Here is an 18,449-nt window from a genome sequence, read left to right as displayed (position 1 = left end):
AAGATCTGGGCATGCTATATAAAGCAAATATCAGGAGGTACAGTAACCCTGCTTCGTCCCTCAGAAACCTGACCTTTAACTTGTATTTTATTTTAGACCTTCAGCTCTATTGTATCCCACAAAGACTACTCATTCAAGGGCAACAGGAAAGTCCATAATTTTCTATAGTTTCCCATGAATTGCTCAAATAGGGGATACTGACTTATTGAGCGGAAAGCCTGAGGCCAGGTCTACATTCAAAATTTAAATTGACCCAGCTATGTCACTCAGGGGTGTGAAAAATCCACATCCCTGAGTGACATAGTTAAGTGGACCTAACCCTGGGAGTAGACAGTACTAGATGGATGGAAGAATTCTTCTGTTGACCTAGTTACCACCTCTCGAGGAGGTGCATTAACGACACTGATGGGAGAACCCCTCCTTTTGTTATAGTGAGTGTCTACACTGTAGCGCTATAGTGGCTCAGCTGCACCACTGTAGCATTTCAAGTGTAGATAAGCCCTGATGCAACTTTTGTCAGAATATCTGGGTAAGTCATAAGTATCCTTTTGTCTTTGTGGAATCAGGGCATGCAACTCCTAGGCCCTCCTGGATGAAGTAATGGTCAGTGGACATGAGATCTTCAGCAAGAGTTGGTACAAGACACAAGATCCTGGGGGCTCAAGGGGCCCTTCCATGAGTTTGGGAAATGAGGACTAGTTTAAAGGCCAACAATCTCAAATTTGGTGCTAAACTCAGATATCTAAATAGAAGTGGCCCGACTTTCACCCACATGAAAAAATACAACCATGATACACTCTGTCAACAGGAGCTATGGATGCGCAGCATTTCTGAAAATCAGGCTACTTATTTATTTAGGTGCTTAAATATGGATTTAAGTGCACAACATGACACGTACAAGTTAGAAAAGTTTGGCCTAAGTGGTCCAAGGTCACACAATAAGTCAGATGCTGAGCTGGCATTAGAACTCAAGAGGTTCAGGTTCCAAATCTCCATGCTCATCTACTAGGCCATGCTGCTGAATCTTTCTAAAGAAAGATCTGATATTATGGAAAGAAAATGTTTCCTTCAAAATAATAAAACTCCAAAGATTTTTTTCCACAGTGTTGGCTTTAACAGTATTTTTTTTTCTGTTAAAAAAAAAAAGATAAATTTAAGACATCTGTGGAATTTGAGCCTGGAGTCCACAGAGAGTATACCACAGCTGTATTTTTTTTAACACTGCCTGTTTTTTTGGCTCCAAACTGTTCCTAAATATAATGTCCAAAGATTAAGACTCATGCCTTTGAAAACAAAAGCAGATCATATTTGCTTCAACATTTCTGTTAATATTGCCATGATTTTTTGAGATTTCTTCCACTATAATATTTTGTTAAAAACAAAATGAAAGGCAATATCTTGGTCTGACATTCCTTTGACTCAATATCACTTTTCTGCACCGTCACACTTACTTTCAGAGACCTCCACTATGCCTAGTGGTTGGATAGTTGGGATATTGTCATTAACGTCGACTACCTGTATCGTTACTATGCTTGTAGCAGAAAGGCTGGGGATTCCTCTATCGGCAGCTTGCACAACTAACCTAGTATTGAAAGGAAGTCACAGTTGTCACATGCAGCCAGAAATCATAGAATTATTCAACAGTGATTTCAAACGTACAAAACAAAAATGAAAAATGATGAGATTAGCTAATATATCTTATCTTTCTTCTTACCATTGCCTAAATCACATTTTAATTTCCAATATACAAATGAGTGACTGGAATTTTATTTTTTGACAGGTTGAAAGAACAAAGTCCAAGGGGTCCTACGTGACAAAGACATACTGAACCCAATGAAACAATGCAACAACTGCTGTAGGACTGACTAGACAGTCACGCTAAAAACTCAGGGTGAAATTCTGGCCCCATTTAAGACAATGAAAAAATTCCTATTGACGTCAATGAGGCCAAGATTTCACTATCAGCATATAAAACAAGCATTTACCTTTAGGTCTTCATTAAACACCTGGACAGGGAACTGCTTTGGATTATTCTAACATTACTTTCATTTTCATATACAATGTAACGAAGAAAGCAGTGATCCACCCAAAGAAAAATCATAAAAAGAAATTTGCTCTTGACACTGTTTCTCAGAATTAACTTCTATACAATCAAGAGCAAATTGCTGCTTATAAGCAAAGATGGATAAAAAAAATTCCCCAGAAAGGAAATTTATGGTTGAATCTAATTCAGCTCTATGGATTATTCTATAACTCCTTTTTAAAAAAAAAAAAAAAAAAAAAAGATCTGGTTAGGTCAGTCAGGCTACACAAAGGTACACCTCTACCCCGATATAACGCGACCCGATATAATACTAATTTGGATATAATGTGGTAAAGCAGCGCTCCAGGGAGGCCGGGCTGCGCACTCTGGCAGATCAAAGCAAGTTCGATATAACGAGGTTTCACCTATAACTCGGTAAGATTTTTTGGCTCCTGAGGACAGCGTTATATTGGGGTATAGGTGTATATACACTGCAGGGCTTAGCAATGTCAAATGTTTTATATAGTATAAACATTTAAATGGCAAGCAGCACTTTCTCGGTCTGCCTTGTTGAGTTTGAAGAGTTAAACTCTTCCTTCATCTTACAAGCACTTTCTGAAGAAAGTGTCAAATAAATAGTGACTTTCTTAATATTCACATGACAATACTGAACACCAAAGCTGTAATTCAAGCTGTGGATTCTACTGCCATCGTGAACCACACACATGCTGTACTCTGAATTTTCTTGCTGTTTATGACACCAGCAGAATACAAAACTTGAATTACAGACTTGTATTCAGTTGGTAACCATCTACCTAATTCCAGACAGGAGGCCTATCTGGTCTAGAATGAATATTTTCAAGGTACACATGGAAATATTTTACTAAAAATAATCATTTTCTAAGGTTTCAGTGGAAAACAATCTCATAAAATCATCTCAGCCCAGACATTAAAATTAAGGTTCTGTCAACACTTTTGTTATAACCCTCTATTTTAAGGGCTTAGAAATTTTGGGGGATGAAAATGTCTGATGTAGCTGAAACAAGCAACTGTTTTCAAATTTTGAGAAAAAAAACCTAATTGGGCCATTTTGAAATTAGACAGAAAAAATATTTTTAGAACAGTTTCTGTTGCTCTTCTAATTTCTTTTACTAAAAATAAGAAACCACAGATTATTAAGGATGAAATGATATATAAACAAACATCAAACAGAATTTACATTAAAAGAATGTTATGGTTCTGATTTAAATACTAAATAAAAGCAAGTTCACATTTAAGGACACAAGTAGGTATTATTACGTTAACAACGTGAATGCTACGTTAACTGAGAATTTCCTTTAGAAGATTTATTTCAAATACTCTTTTAAAGTATTATTTCAGCAAACAAAATACATTCTACTATTGTAGATACATTACAAATAAGGACGGATGCTCTTGGCTCAGGAGAAAATGAAAAATTAATTAAATGAAATATTCTGGGCATTATGTTCACACAAAATAATTCCTATAGGAGACTATTGCTATAATTAATATTCCTCTTTTGTGTTAAAAATGGCTTCTTTTTTAAAAATAATGTCCACAGTGCTGAATAACAGAAAAGAGTAATTCTGAATTAGCTATCTTGACATTCAATTCCTGCCCCTGCACACATGGCCATATGTCACCATGAACAGGGTATCTTGAAAGATCTACTATACTTTTGTGTCAGTGTGTGCTGTAGCTGATTTAACAAGGTTATGTTTTTACTCCAAAAACAGAGGAGTACCAGAGACTCCGTGACGACATTCACAATTGCTACTGCTTTTGAGTTTACATGGTGGGTGTTCCAATACTACAGTGGTGGGCAGCAGTATAAAACCCTAAGACAGACAGCATGAGCAATCTCAACTTGAGGCAAACACAATTAGCAATATATATATTTTATGCAGACACTGTACAAAACCTGTAGGATGAAATGTCTTCGTGATTCAGGATTGCATTAGTTGCTAAAATCCCCCATGTTGAATCAATCAGGAATGTTTCGTTTTCATTACCAGATAAAATTGAATACTCAATTTCTCCATTTAGCCCACTGTCAAGGTCAGTTGCAAAAATCTGTTTGGGAGAAAATCCATGCTTAATCTCAGATAACAAACTGCAATTTCAAAAAGCAAGTATTACATCACATATATGTATTTCTGCCAGTTAGCTGCATTTTGGCCACACAGATTAAAAGGGACAATCAAATAATTTAGGCCCCAAATTTTGTGGGTTAGCCCAGGGGAAGTTACCAAGTCCACTATGAATGGAAATATTTTTACTAAATAAAAACAACTCAATTTTCTTGGATTAAAAAATTCTGCTGCAGAATTGGAATTTCAAACAATAAAGCAAGAGGTGTTTGAGTTGATCTGTTCTTGTGTATTTGATTATTTCTATGCTGCTGCATGGTTACTATTAGGAGATTGTCAGTCTCTGTTATGTATGTGTACAGTCACTAGCACAATGGGGTACTGAGCCCTAGTCAGGGGACCCTAAGTGCTATACTACAAATAAATGAAATAATTATGAATGCTTAAGGCACCTTTCTTTAGGCTATTATAAATTATGGTTTAAATCTAAAGAAATAAAGAATAGTGGAAAAGGAGCAGAAATAGAATATAAAACTAGCTGAATAACCAATGTTCAGCACCAGGAAAAGATACCAGTGCAGGATTCTCAAGATAAAGAACATTTCCCCAGTCTCCTTGAAGAGTCCTCACTGGTTCTTTTTCCTACTGTTGAGCATGAGACATACTGTACAGGATCCAGATTATTCCAGTAACATTGATTGCTTTGTCATTTTTTTTCCATTAGCAGACATATGTTTCTCTAAACAAATGTATGCTCATCCATCTCCCTAGTGGCTTGACATTAGGGGCAGTTGTTGCATTCCATTTATTTATTCTTAGAGAAGGAACATCTTCAGTTCCTAACATGGCCTTTATTATGACCTAACTTGCAAGGAGAGAAATTGGAAGGGGTGCACGGAGAAAACTGTTCTCCTTTCTACTCCAAATAATGTCCCTCTTTTGCTCCAACATAGATATAGTACATGAACAGCTGGAATCACTTTTGGAGAATGGACATGTTCAGAGGAAGGAGTGTTTTCACACATACAATGAGATGAGTTTCTCTTTCAGCAGCAGATTTAAAATTAGATGCTCATATCTGACAAGAGGATTTTACTCCTTAATAAAGTGAATCCATTCAGCTCCGAAGTGACAAACCCTAGAGACATTGCTGGGAGCAAGAATCTGTCTACGTTGAAACTATGAACTAGCCTTGAATAAGCATTCTCTGACTACCTTTCATGAGCAAGAATTGCTCTTTGTTAGAAGCAGAGGAAGACTACAAGAAAGTTGAATTTAGTTTCTATTTCTACAGTGAGTCAGAAGCTAAAGGATATTGGCCTAAATTTGATAAAAACTGAACTGAACCTTGAGCTCTAATGCAGCCAAAATAGTTATAAATTTTAGCTTTCCATGCAAGGCTGCAGCAACATTAAAGAAGGCGTATGCATCTTGAACAGAGTGGAAGCCCAATGAATACACTGCGAGACTGTGGCCTTAGTTTGGCTATTCTTAATTTTACCTGAAGAAATAGGTTTGTAACTATGTATTCCCCGTTACCTGCATGACATATGTATTGTAGATTTGGCCTTCCCACACCGATGTTTTGTAAGAGCTTTGCTCAAATTTAGGTGCATTATCGTTCACATCTTGTACCCAAACTGTCACTCCACAGTGTGCTGAATTCAAGCCACTTTCAGCCAAAACTGCAAGATGCACTTTACTCTTGACTTCATGGTCAAGAAACTTTGGCTCTTTCACTGTGAGTTCACCTGTTTTATTTTCCAAAAAGAATTTAAAGGAGGACAGGTTATATACATATTTAGGACAAATAAACTGGTAAAAGTGAGGACACATACTGTGCAATAAAGAAAAATATATCCAATAAAGGAATACAAAGGAAAATATATGTATAACTAAAGGAGGAAACTGCAAATGTAGATCTGAGAGAGATTTCTCACAGATGTGGGCTGCTTTATTAAACAGTTCATGAACTTATAACAGAACTGTAATCATTCCTTTCCTCTGATCACCTAACATTGTCACTGTAGATTTCATTCCCTCATGCTGCTTACGGTACAAATCCAGGGTGTCCAAACTTTGTCCAATCAATGGCCACATGAGAAATTTCCTAAAAGTCATGGACTTCATCTGCATCAGACTGGGTCAATCTAAATGACACAGCAACCCAAACTGTGCTATCCAAGGAAGCCCATCTGAGTGCCACTAGGTGCACTATCATTCCATCACTAGTCAACAAGAACAGCTGCTGAAATCAAGAGGAAGCACTGCATGTTGGGATATATATACACTAGTCTCTACAGACAGCACCTCCAGGTTAAACCTGAAGACAGGTATAATCTGCATTTGGAGACTCTGTGCTTACAGCTTCTGCACTGTAATTAATACTAAATTATCAAAATTCTAGATTAAATCTAAACATTTAAAAAATTTCAATTATTTGCACATTAATTTCAGTAAAATTTCAAAATCAGAATTTTGTAAAGAATTTTCATAATGCCAAATTCTTACCAAGAGTATCAATACAAACTTTTGAGTAGTCAAAATACTGTGGTAGTAGAACTTCCAGTAGAAGTAGAAGAACCTCCTGATTTGCCAGGCTGGAATTAAGTGCCTATTAGTAATCTGGTTCTTAATTTTTAAACAAGGAAGCAAAGTCTGTGCAAGATTCAAGTAGTTTGAGTCTAAGGAAGGTCTGGGACATAAAGGCTTCAAAAGCCGGAGAGCTTGCTTTGTTTTCAGCAATAACAGTACAGTTAACACCGCATCATTTTTCTGTACATTGGAAAAACAATATGCAATATAAAATTGCAATTGTGTAAAAATGTGCCAATTACCTCTTAACTGGAATTCTTAACAAAAAACTTGTGTTTGGGCATTGATAACTGGAACTTTGCACATAGACTGACTCTGCAGAACTAAAACTTTGTTTTACTTTTGGTTCATCAACTGCCACATGATGCAAAATGATTAATGTAGGGTGTAATAAACAGCCTGTGAAATAATGTTACATTGGCACAGGTTGCATTCCTACTGCGGAAGTGCCATGCAGTACAACCACAATTAATCCAAGATAAATGTGATTATTTGCACCCAACAATGTGACAAGGGATAGCAAGTATATGGAAGTATTTGCGGGTGGTGGTATCATTTGCTGTAAGCTTTTGACATATGTCTGAAGTTTACACTGTCATCTCTGTGTAGCTTCAGATCAGTGGATGTATTTCACTGCACTAGTTAGGAAGGTATCTGCAATCACCTAGAGAATTGTACAATGAACTTTTCACTAATGTTGTCCTCTTGGTATGTGCGTGTAACATCTGACAGCATGAGATGGAGCTGTGTGTATATATTGGGAGAATATACCCTCTAGCTCAGAAGGTGCATACAATGTCTGTCTTGATGAGATCTTCTGTTATGTGAATTGCCTTTTTTTTTTATAAACGTAACACTCAAAAAGAACCCATATTGAAAACAGTGGAATTTTTACTGATTCTATTCATACAAATCCCCTGTGTATATCTAAAATGTTATTGCCAAGATTTTCAAACTAGGGTGATTAATGTTAGTCTCCTAAATAGTTAGGCTAAGTGACTGGTTTGATTTTCAAAGACGCTGAACACTCATTTCATTCCAGAATGGTTACTCCAAAATAAAACCATTTCAGAAGGCAATCTGGGTGGAAAACTATTCGTTTTTTTTTTTTTTTTTTTTTTTGGTGGCTATAATCCTCTAATTTACCTGGGTTCTGCCACTGGTTCTATATTTCTTATTATAAAATCATATTTTAATAATGCCTTATAAAAAGTTCCCAAATGCTTGTTTAATATACATTAAATAAGACAGTTGTATGTTAATAAAATAACTAATGATTAAAAACATGCTTAAGGTTTAACTAAGCTGTAGATACGTCTTGTACATAGTTAGTCATAAGAAAGTAAGTTTTTAATAGTCAATTGGTATTCATTTAATAGACAGCAAAGGTCTTATTAAATCTCTGGGATACCATGGAGGGAAATATTTCCAGCGACTGTGCTCAGGGTGCACACACATCCACAATGGAATGGATGTGCGCAACATAACTCGAAGAACAACAGTTACGGAAATGTTAGTTATCGTTTTATTTCAAGGCCTGTTAGGATCTTTTGCAGCATGTGGTTGCTTCCCTGGGCATTCAGGCTGAGTTCCTGCAGGAGAATACCCATTAGTTATTGACTCCGATGCACTCTGTTGCTGCGCGCACATGGCGCCAGTATATAGGGCCAAGCCGACCCCGTGTGCCCCCCCCAGTTCCTTCTTACATTCACTCAAAGAAGAACCTTAGGTATTGAAGGAGAAGAGGAGCCAGGCAGTGCCAAATCGTCCTGGGATTAAGAATATTCAGTTAACTGCACCAAGGCTGGCTCCTGCCCCTGGACAGGTGCAGCTGGAAGAGACAGCACGATAGGTAGCTGACGGTGCCGAAGTGAGAGCCACCATAGTAACATCGGCAGTGCTGAATGCAACAGGGTCAGGGAGCTTCCTGGTGCTAAGGAGGTCCCTTGCACCAAGCCTGGCACTGGTTCTGCTTCCACAGACTATGGAAGGGGAGCATCAGGGTACAGTGCTGATGGACACAAAGGTTCAGCAGCCCAACCAGCCACAGGGCTATAAATGATGTAATCTTGACAAAGTCCTGGATCAACGGAGAGATTGAGCTAGACAGGCAGAGGTGATCCATAACTGCCTTGTATGTTGCCAGCATGCAAACAGCCAGTGTTGGCATCACCCTCATTGGTACTGGACTCAATGGATGTCCTGGGGCCAGAACTGGAGATGACAGTATAGGGTCTCTAACATCCCAGTGAACTACCACGGAACAGTTAGAGGCACCTGCACCAGCTCATGCATCAGCACTAGCATCTCCTGAAGGAGGCAGAGTAGTCCCCTCAAGACCTGGAGAGGTCTCGCTTGGTCTTATGAGACCTTTTCCCCCGTGCACTTGATGGGGAACAGCTCCTCCACCTCTTCAAAGAGGCAGCTCCAGAGCATGAAATAGCAACACTCTTAGAACCTGAGAGTGATCGCCAATCTGATGAGAGCCTCGGTGTTGAAGCAGGCCAAATGGCTTGGTTGACAATGTGCTGCTTCAGGACAAGGTCCTAGTCACCTGAGTCTGTTTTGTGAACAATCTACAAACCTCACACCACTCTTTGACATGGGCCTTACCCAAGCAAAGCAAGCACTGCATCTGGGGATCGTTGTTGGGATCGCTCGCCCACATGATGGACAACGGTGAGAGCATCACAGGGGAATACTTAATTAAATGCAACTAACAGTAAATCTAACTAACCCTTAGGGTACTACTAAACATATACAACTAGAAAAAGACATTAAGGAATAGTGAGAAATTGCGAGACTAAGAGCCCTGACTCCAGCCATGGGAGGTAAGAAGGAACCGAGGGGGGCTGGGGTGGCATCAACTCATACAGCCAGGGGAGGGGCTATGGCCATGAGGTGCAAGCACCACCCCTCTACAGGTACTGCTAGCAAAATTCTCTAGCTCTGGTGCGGTGGGCACACACACCCCTAAGTGAGATACATGGCTGTGTCTACTTGAAGAACAGAAGAGTTTTAAAAAGGAATACTCTTGGGCATGATTTTCCTCTAACAAGAGTTTTACAAGTGTGTAACTCCACTGCTATCAATGACATTACTAATGATTTACCCCAGGATAAGAGGAGGCCCTGTATTCTAAATTAACTGTAGACAAAAGGCATGTGTATATCTATGACATATAAAAATGGTTCTTGTAGCAACAGGTGTTTGTTACACTTAACTGCCTATCACCCACTTCTACTGGGTTTTGATTTAAACTAACATCAACTAATGAGAATGTTTTGGTATAAAAGCAATCCCAATGTGGAAACACTTTGTATATAATTTAATGTTTATTCAAATATCAAAAGTCTTAAATGTGCCTTTCAAACAAATTAAATAAATTAATTTACCTGTGATGGGGTGTATTGAGAAAATATCTTCATTGTCACTGAATATCCTGTATTTTATGCCTTTTCCCAGTAAATTATGATCATAAGCTTCAACAGTCAAAAGTGAGGTGCCTAAAGAAGCAATTATAGTTTTTAATACATTCAACTTTGCAAGATCTTATCTTACTTTATTACTTATAGATTTACTGTGATTAATAACAATGCATGCAAAGGTGCCCATCCGCCACTCTGGGTGTTTCTAACATTATTTAAAATAGCACACAACAAAAACAAAACCAGCAACAACTGCTCAACAAAACTCCACCCACATCACAACTTAATAGACAGGAACTTCCCCACCAACCTCCATTGTCCCATCAACTAACACCCTTGTTGCGCCCCAAAATCTTCTGCTGCCTGGGCAAAATGATGGAGTTGGCAGCATACCCTAACGGTCAACAATCCCTGATACTTGCTCTCTGTACACCTTCACTGGCTTGACGGCTAGACCTTCTTATTTCAGAGACACTATTTATGGAACTCCCTCCCTGAGGCTGTCTACAGGAATCTATCTCTGGCTGTATTCAAGGCTTGGTGTAGGTTCTTCCTACTCAAGTTTCTCCATCTTTGGTCATTTTACCCTCATCCTTTCACAAACTCTTTGGGGCAGAGGTGGGTGAAGAGGGGCTTTTATGGGGCTATTAAACATGACTGATATCTCTGAACAATGGGAAGGGATTATTTTTCGTTTACTTATGTACAGTAACCCAAAGTTTTGTTATGGTGGACACCTTAATTCTAAATGAATACATCAATCAATCTTAAGTAGACACAATCTGAATACAACTCACAATAGCTTTTATTGCCATAACAGGGTGCACAGAGATATGCAGTATGGTGTTAGCATCAAAGAAAGTAAGGGCAATCTATTGTTCATGAAGAATCTTAAATTCAACAAAAACAGTACTGATCTGACACAGCACTGAAAAGGCATGAAATAAAACTGCTGTATGCAATAGGAGGAGAAAATAAATGTGAAACGGAATATATTATCCTGATCAGAAGCATCACGCTTAACATAAACTGAGACAAAATTCAAAAAACATTAAGATTTCCAAATGGTTGTTCTTCTCAAGCTAGTTATGAAGACATTTAGCTCACGACAATTGATTTTAACCAACTGTCATGGAATCAGGTTACTGTGTAACTTGACCTCTTCCAAATGGCATTATAAGCGTACATTATTTTACTACATTACAGGAGGCATGCTGTTAATATAAAATGTCCTAGATTTTGAGTGGGACTGTGCCATCACAGTAGTATAATTTACCTTTAATTACAAAAATCACAAGCTTATAACTTATTACTGTTTTTTTTTTAAACTCAGGAAATGTTATGTTAACTGGTTAGTCATTTGTTCTTAAGCATGGCAACATAAACCAAAAACATTTGTGTGGGTAATATGCACATTGTGGCTTATGAACTTTTCTGCACTATTTAGGATACTTGTAGGACCAATCACAAAAGAAAATACAAATATGATTTGTATGTGTGTAAGGCTAAAGGTGAGAATGAGAAGTGCACTGTTTCTAGAAATTAAACATAGACCCCTTTTTGGATCACAGGGACAGCTGGTCCCATTTTCACAACTGTACAATTTTTATTCAATACAGCAGCCAGCATTTACCATTGTTTATGGCATCCTTATCTGAAGGGAAAGAAAATATCCAGTGTCAAGTCCCTATGTCCTGTGCTCACAACATCCTCTGCCTGATTTTTGAAAGGAGCAAGAAAAAAAAAATCCCAAGAAAAAATGGCTGCATCAGTATTACCATTTGATACCTTGTTTTTCAGGGTATAATAAATGGGTCAATAAAATCCTGTTCTGGGTCTACCAATTTCCAGCCCAAAAGTCTGTTTTTAAATGCTGTTAAAACTGTTGATACCTTTTTTTGGTAGAAGGCAAAGAAATGGCATTTCTGTGGTTTCTGATGCTTTTTGGCCACACTGTGGTAGTAATATGGCTTGTATTTAAATAATGAAATGTTGCAGTTTCTATACAGTTCATTTTCACTTTGGATAGTGCCTTTTGGTATCTTAAACTGATGAGGTTCCCAAGGAGGTAAAACTAGATGTACAGCAAAAAGCAGTCTCTATCTCAAAGAGCTATAATCCTAAACTTATTTGACTCTGTCCATTGTGCATAGGTACTGCCTCAAATAAAGGACACAATATCCAACACTGTCTGAAATTTCCAAACCAGTCAACAGGGCAAAGAAAGGTTGCAGCAAGTGCCTTAACTTAGAATTTCCCTGCTTTGTCTGTTAAATCAGAAGCATCCTAACATTATGTTAAAATACCTCAACCTGCATTAAACAACCAAGTACCTGAAATGCACTAAAAAGTGACAGTTCGTATAGTATGTCTGCTTTTTCTAAAGAACGGGAGGCAAAACAGACATAAAAACCCTGGGTCATATTCTGGCTTGATACACACATGCACAACTCAGAACTGATCCACTGCTACAGTTCAAGTCACTTTGGGAGACCTGTGTTTATCCATGAAAGAAGAATATGTCCCCATATTATTTTCTTTCCTTTCTCCTCTCTTTTGTAATCCAGACATTGGAACCAGGGATGCCCCTTTTTCCTTTGACCCTTGTCTGACCCTTGCCTTTGTGTTGGAGGATAGACTTCTTGGGTGGATAATAAAGAAAAGGCTCATGGAGCACAGAGAATAAAAGAGAGGTAAATACATTTCCAGCCCAGATACCTTATATGTATTTAAAATAAATAAAAGAATCCTGCAGAACTAGCAGCAGTGACTGTTTTATTGGTGAATCTGACACACAGAGGGCTCTATACAAACTATAATTCAACTGGAGGCAGACATGGTGAATAATGAAAAGGTTTTTTGCACTTTACAGAGAGCATTGACTTGATTGTTTATTTATTAGTTGATTTCTAAAAGTGCCTGTTGTGATGCAGTGTATAAAATATTTAATACGATGCAAAACTAAACTTGGGGAATAATATGAAGATCACCAAACTTGGGGCCAAACGTTTTAGTTAAAGAAATCCTGAGGTTCTTACCTAAGTAGGAGTTTGTCTGCGTAACTACTGAGTAAAAACTGAGCAAAGATATCAGGCTTTGGCCTTCATTGTTGATAATGCTTTGATTCTTGTCTGACTATAGTGAAGTTTTGCCACTGTGTGCTTGAAAATGGAACTAAAATGTATTAGGCAAAATGTTATTTGTTAATCCTGATTACATTAATATTGAATTTTATAATGTATATACTTCCATGGGACTGGGTGGGAGAGTAAGTATTATTCATATGGAGTACGGGGTCCAGAATCAGAACTGTAGCTAGCAAACCGAATTCTTTAGACGGTTTAATTATAGTCATAACTTTTTCTAACAAATAAAATTAAATTAGTATGTTTTTGTATTTATTGAAATCACATAAAATAATTAGAAGACAAACAGAACTACTACTTGATAGGAACATCTCATAAAAGAATGCATAAAAGAACTTGCTCTTCTAGACCCTGTAGTTTTCTTACTATACACAGTAAGCTTTCAGGCTGAAATCTTCTGATTTATCCTGAAGATTCCTTAAATTTCCTTTAATCAAAATAATTTCAATTTACTGCTATTTATGTTTGCAATATATTTAGTGGGTGGCCATCTGACTATGGTATTCTCTTACCACAACTCCTTGGGGGATTTCCATAATTTCAGGCTGGGTTGCCTAACCTGTCCCATTACTATATCTGTAATTAGGCACATGCAGAATCACAAAAGCTTATCCATTGCCGAAAGGATATTTTGATTTTCTTTCTTTAAATGTATACAAGTTAAACAAACAATGCAGTACCAACAATAACACAAAAAACTGAGATTCCCCACAGGCACTCTTCCACAACCGTATGGAAAAACCTGACTAACTAGGCTCCCGCAACATAGCCTGAAGGTCATCAGGCCTTAATATCCACTGAAGAAAAGTGCTAGGTAAGAGCTATTATTATTATTATTTATTTATTATTACTGGGCCAAAGAAGCAGCAAAATCAAGAGTCCAGGACCCTCTACTGAGAACACCTTGCCCCCACTACTCCTAAATGTATAATTCTAGGGACTGTCAGTTAAAATGTCACAGCTGAATTCACAACTGTTAGATTAAAGCATGGAAGAAGAGGTGGGGCCAGATAAAAACAAACAAAACCAAAAAACCCTAGACTCCAGGAAATGAGAATTGCATCTTCCTGCAGCAATGGTGAGACAGGGTTTCCCCCCATAGGGACAGGGATAGTATTAATTCTTGTCCAGTGCTCTGCAGTTACACTCCCAGTGAAACGTCTTATGGGCTACTCTGACCAGTTTACAGCAGCTCCCAGCAGGTCAAAATTGTGACTTCACTGCACTAACCCAAACTTTTCCCCCAACGACTTTATTCCACTTCAGCCTAAAAGAAACAATGGTGGCACAGACTGCAGTGAATCTGGCCTTTATCTATAGGGGGCATTTAACAATGTGGGCTTCTATCTCAGGGCTGCCTGGGGAGGAGGACGGGAGGGGGCAAGTGGGGCAATTTTCCCCAGGCCCCACAGGGGCCCCCACAAGAATTTAGTGTTCTATGGTATTGCAACTTTTTTTTTTATGGATGGGGCCCCCGAAATTGCTTTGGCCCAGGCCTCTTGAATCCTCTGGGCGGCCCTGTTCTATCTACTGCTTGCCCCTTGTACAAGTCTACCAATTTCACAATGTCTTGTTAAGTCAAAGAATGTATTACAGCCTCTGTGCATTCCCCACCTACTTCTACACATTCTTTTAGCAAGTCTGAAACTGTGAGGAAAGTGTTGGAAAATCTCTGAATGTAGTTACAATACACCAGGGATTTCGCTAAAGCCAAAAATCATAGATCGCAACACGCATTTGTGGATTTCTCATCTTATCTGAGCTTTCACTGCATTTATTTAAGTGAACTATTAGTGACATATTATGTAATCAGTCTTGTTTGGACTCACACACACACATCTGCACAAGCACACAGACAGACAGATACATTCTGCCTTTATTCCAAGGAGATGCACGTTGGCAAGGAAAACTGCAGAGGATAAAAATTGTGCATCCATCATTACAGCCACTTTGAAGATACAGAGCAGAGATGCTCAAGGGTTGTCCAAGGTGAGGGAGGAACATGCAGTGCAGCATCCCTTTCTTCTCTTTGAAAAAGGAGCATCCTGCCTAACAGGAGTGGCACTCTATTGTATGTGTGCAGGGGCCAGAAACCCCACTACGCCTCTGAGACAGCACATCATGCTCCCCTTTGGGCCATGGTGCACTGGACAGGGAGAAGATTTTTTTCCTTAATGTACAGTTTGCATATAGTCCAATTCCAATTTTACCCTGATGCTGCATGTTATTGAAAAAGGCTCCCTACACACTTCATCCTCAATAGTGCCCAACAGGTTAGGACTTTGGCCACTGACAGCCACAAGTTAGAGTCTGATACCCACCTGCTTCACTGTTTTCAGGTACAGTTACTGCATACAAACTATGGCTGAATGACATCACCTCCTCTTGTTCCCTTGTGGAGATGGCCAATAGAGCTGTGGCTGTCCTAGCTGGGACACCTTGATCTGAAGCCAATACCAGCAGGTGGGAACTGAAACCGTCAGAAGGCAATGGCTCTTGAAGATAAATCTCTCCTGTATTAATGTCAATACAAAACATAGTTCCAGGTACTGCAAAATTAAAAACCACTGCACCATTTGGCCCTAGATCCATGTCTGCAGCTCTCACAGTGGCTACTGTCTGATTCACAGAAGTTTCAGGAGGCACATAAACTTTGAAAGGGTTCTGTAGAAAAACTGGACTATTGTCGTTGGCATCATCAATGTGCACCATAATGTTAACTGTAGTATTTCTTGGGCCTTGGATGCTACAGTCACTTGCCACAGCTCTAAATGCATACTGAGATTTAGTCTCCCGGTCTAGTGCTTTTGTAGTAACTATAGCGCCAGTTGTACTGTTAACAGTAAATGCTCCAAAGGTGTCATCAATGATCGAATACATGACCTCACCATTCAGGCCACCATCTTCATCTGAAGCAAAGAGCTCAAGAACTACTGATCCTTCCTCAACGTCTTCTCTCACAGAGGTCTGATAGTTCTTCTTTGCAAATACAGGGTTGTTGTCATTTTCATCCAGGACTGTAATCTGTAGCTGTGCTGTGGAGCTTCTTGGTGGGCTGCCCAAGTCATGACATCCAATAATGAGGGTAAAGTTGCTGGCATCCTCCCTGTCTAAACTACGAGTGGCCAAGAGTTCTCCGGAAGTATCATTTAGAGTGAAGTATTCTCCAATATTTCCACCTTTAAAATACAATAAAAATAAAACTATCACAAACAATTCCAATTTGAAAAAACCCTTTGCTAGTACCATTATGTTAATTGTAATAACATGATCCTATTGCCGGTACAGCTGGTGCACTCATGTGCCTTTGGCATATTTTCTTCCTTTTATAAAAATTAAAACCTGCACTTCATTTAAACCAGTGGGTGGCAGTGACAGTAAATCCAGAATGTCATATCCTTTTACAGAACAGCTATTTTGCCAGATGCATGTCTTTTTTCCCAAATCAACACACCTTATAAAATCTAGTGCAACTACACTGCTGCACAAAGTGAACTCTTCCCAACCTTGGCTGCAAATTCCAGAAACCCATAAAGCATTGCTGACAACAAATGTGGTTATTTGCCCCTTGCTTTCATCTACAAACCTGTCTCTTAGAAGTGAACTGTAATGAGCTCTTTTCCACTTTTTTCATTTTTAAAGCTACTATTAAATATGTGGAGCAATGGATTTTAGAAAGAGTTATAATGTTGTTGTTTTTTAAAATTACCAGAATAAGTATATTTCAACAGATCAAGATAATTTTCAAATTAAAAGCATAAAAATCTAAGATGACTCGATAGCCCTTTCCACATAGTGGGAGTAAAACAGAGATAATCAGCAGTTATCAGTGCTGCCATCAATTTATTTTTGTAATACCGTGGAGGGCCCCAAATCAGAGTAAACAGTATCTTGCCATTTTTGGGGTGAGGGTAGTGCAGGAAGGTTTTAAGAGTTGGGCAGGGGCTGTGTTGGAGTTTCTTGGCATGGTGCACTTGGGGATGGTTTGGCAATTTAGAAGACTGGTTGGAGGTTTTTATCATTGGTGGGTTAAAGAGATTTTCATCACAAGGAAGGTGGACTTGGTATCTATCCATACCTATTTTTAAAGAGAAAGGAGGATTGGGTTGGGTGCCCTTATATGGGAGGCTGAAGAGAGAATCATAAAAAGATTGAAAAGGCATTTGTTTTGTTTTAGATTAACTGTGACTTACAGTCACTGTGGTTCTTTGCGATGTGATGCAGACGTGCATCCCACTGAGGTATGTGTGTGCCCAGAGCACCGGAGCCAGAGAATTTTGCCTAGCACAGTGTTTCTCAAACCGGGGTTGCCACTTATGTAGGGAAAGCCCGTGGCGGGCTGGGCCGGTTTGTTTACCTGCCCCATCCACAGGTCCAGCTGATCGCGGCTCCCACTGGCCACGGTTCGCTGCTCCAGGCCAATGGGAGCTGCTGGAAGTGGCGCGGGCTGAGGGACTTACTGGCCGCCACTTCCAGCAGCCCCCATTGGCCTGCAGCAGCGATCCGCGACCAGTGGGAGCCACGATCGGCTAGACCTGCAGACGTGGCAGGTAAACAAACCGGCCTGGCCTGCCAGGGGCTTTCCCTACACAAGCAGCGACCCCAGTTTGAGAAACACTGGCCTAGCAGTTCCCATAAAGGGGTGATGCTCATGCCTTGTGGCCATAGCCTCTCCCATGGCTATATAAGGAGGTGCCTCCCTGACCTCACTCAGTTCTTTCACACCTAATGCCAAGAGACTAGTCTGAAATGCAGAGAGAATGGAGGATGAGTCGTGGAATACACATTAGCTTCACATCTCAAAGAACCACAGTTACCATCCTCTTCCTTCTTCTTTGAGTATATGTAGTCATGTATACCACTTAGGTGACTCACAAGCAGAACCACAGGAGGTGGGCTTCTGAGTCTACTTAAACAAGGACTGCAAGACTGCCTTCCCAAAGTCTGCATCTGCTTTGGATGCCATGATAATGGCATAACGGTTCATAAATGTACCTATCAACGACCATGTGGCAGCCCTGCAATTATACAATATTGAGACGTTACTGAAGAATGCTATTGAAGTAGCTTGCACTCTCATAAAATGAACTCGCACCCAGAGAAGGGACGTAATTGAAGCTGTGTCATATAGGTTTTGATGCAGGAA

The 18,449-nt window shown here is 39.3% G+C and overlaps 1 protein-coding gene across 1 annotated transcript in view; it reads right to left on the bottom strand.

Moving 5' to 3' along the window:
- DCHS2 (dachsous cadherin-related 2) overlaps positions 1-18,449 on the bottom strand; it is a 220,285-nt gene that overhangs the window by 12,447 nt on the left and 189,389 nt on the right. Inside the window, exons 13-17 of the mRNA XM_054031047.1 lie at positions 15,625-16,482; positions 10,125-10,235; positions 5,674-5,885; positions 3,966-4,117; positions 1,452-1,582 (exon numbers count right to left, since the gene is read on the bottom strand). Coding sequence (XP_053887022.1) covers positions 1,452-1,582; positions 3,966-4,117; positions 5,674-5,885; positions 10,125-10,235; positions 15,625-16,482 — 1,464 coding nt within the window. The remainder of the gene's footprint in view (positions 1-1,451; positions 1,583-3,965; positions 4,118-5,673; positions 5,886-10,124; positions 10,236-15,624; positions 16,483-18,449) is intronic.

Source organism: Malaclemys terrapin, chromosome 5 (genome assembly GCF_027887155.1).
Source record: "Malaclemys terrapin pileata isolate rMalTer1 chromosome 5, rMalTer1.hap1, whole genome shotgun sequence".
Classification (NCBI taxonomy): domain Eukaryota; kingdom Metazoa; phylum Chordata; order Testudines; family Emydidae; genus Malaclemys; species Malaclemys terrapin.
The sequence above is the reverse complement of the archived record's forward strand: the minus strand, read 5'-3'. Positions and strand labels throughout refer to the sequence as shown.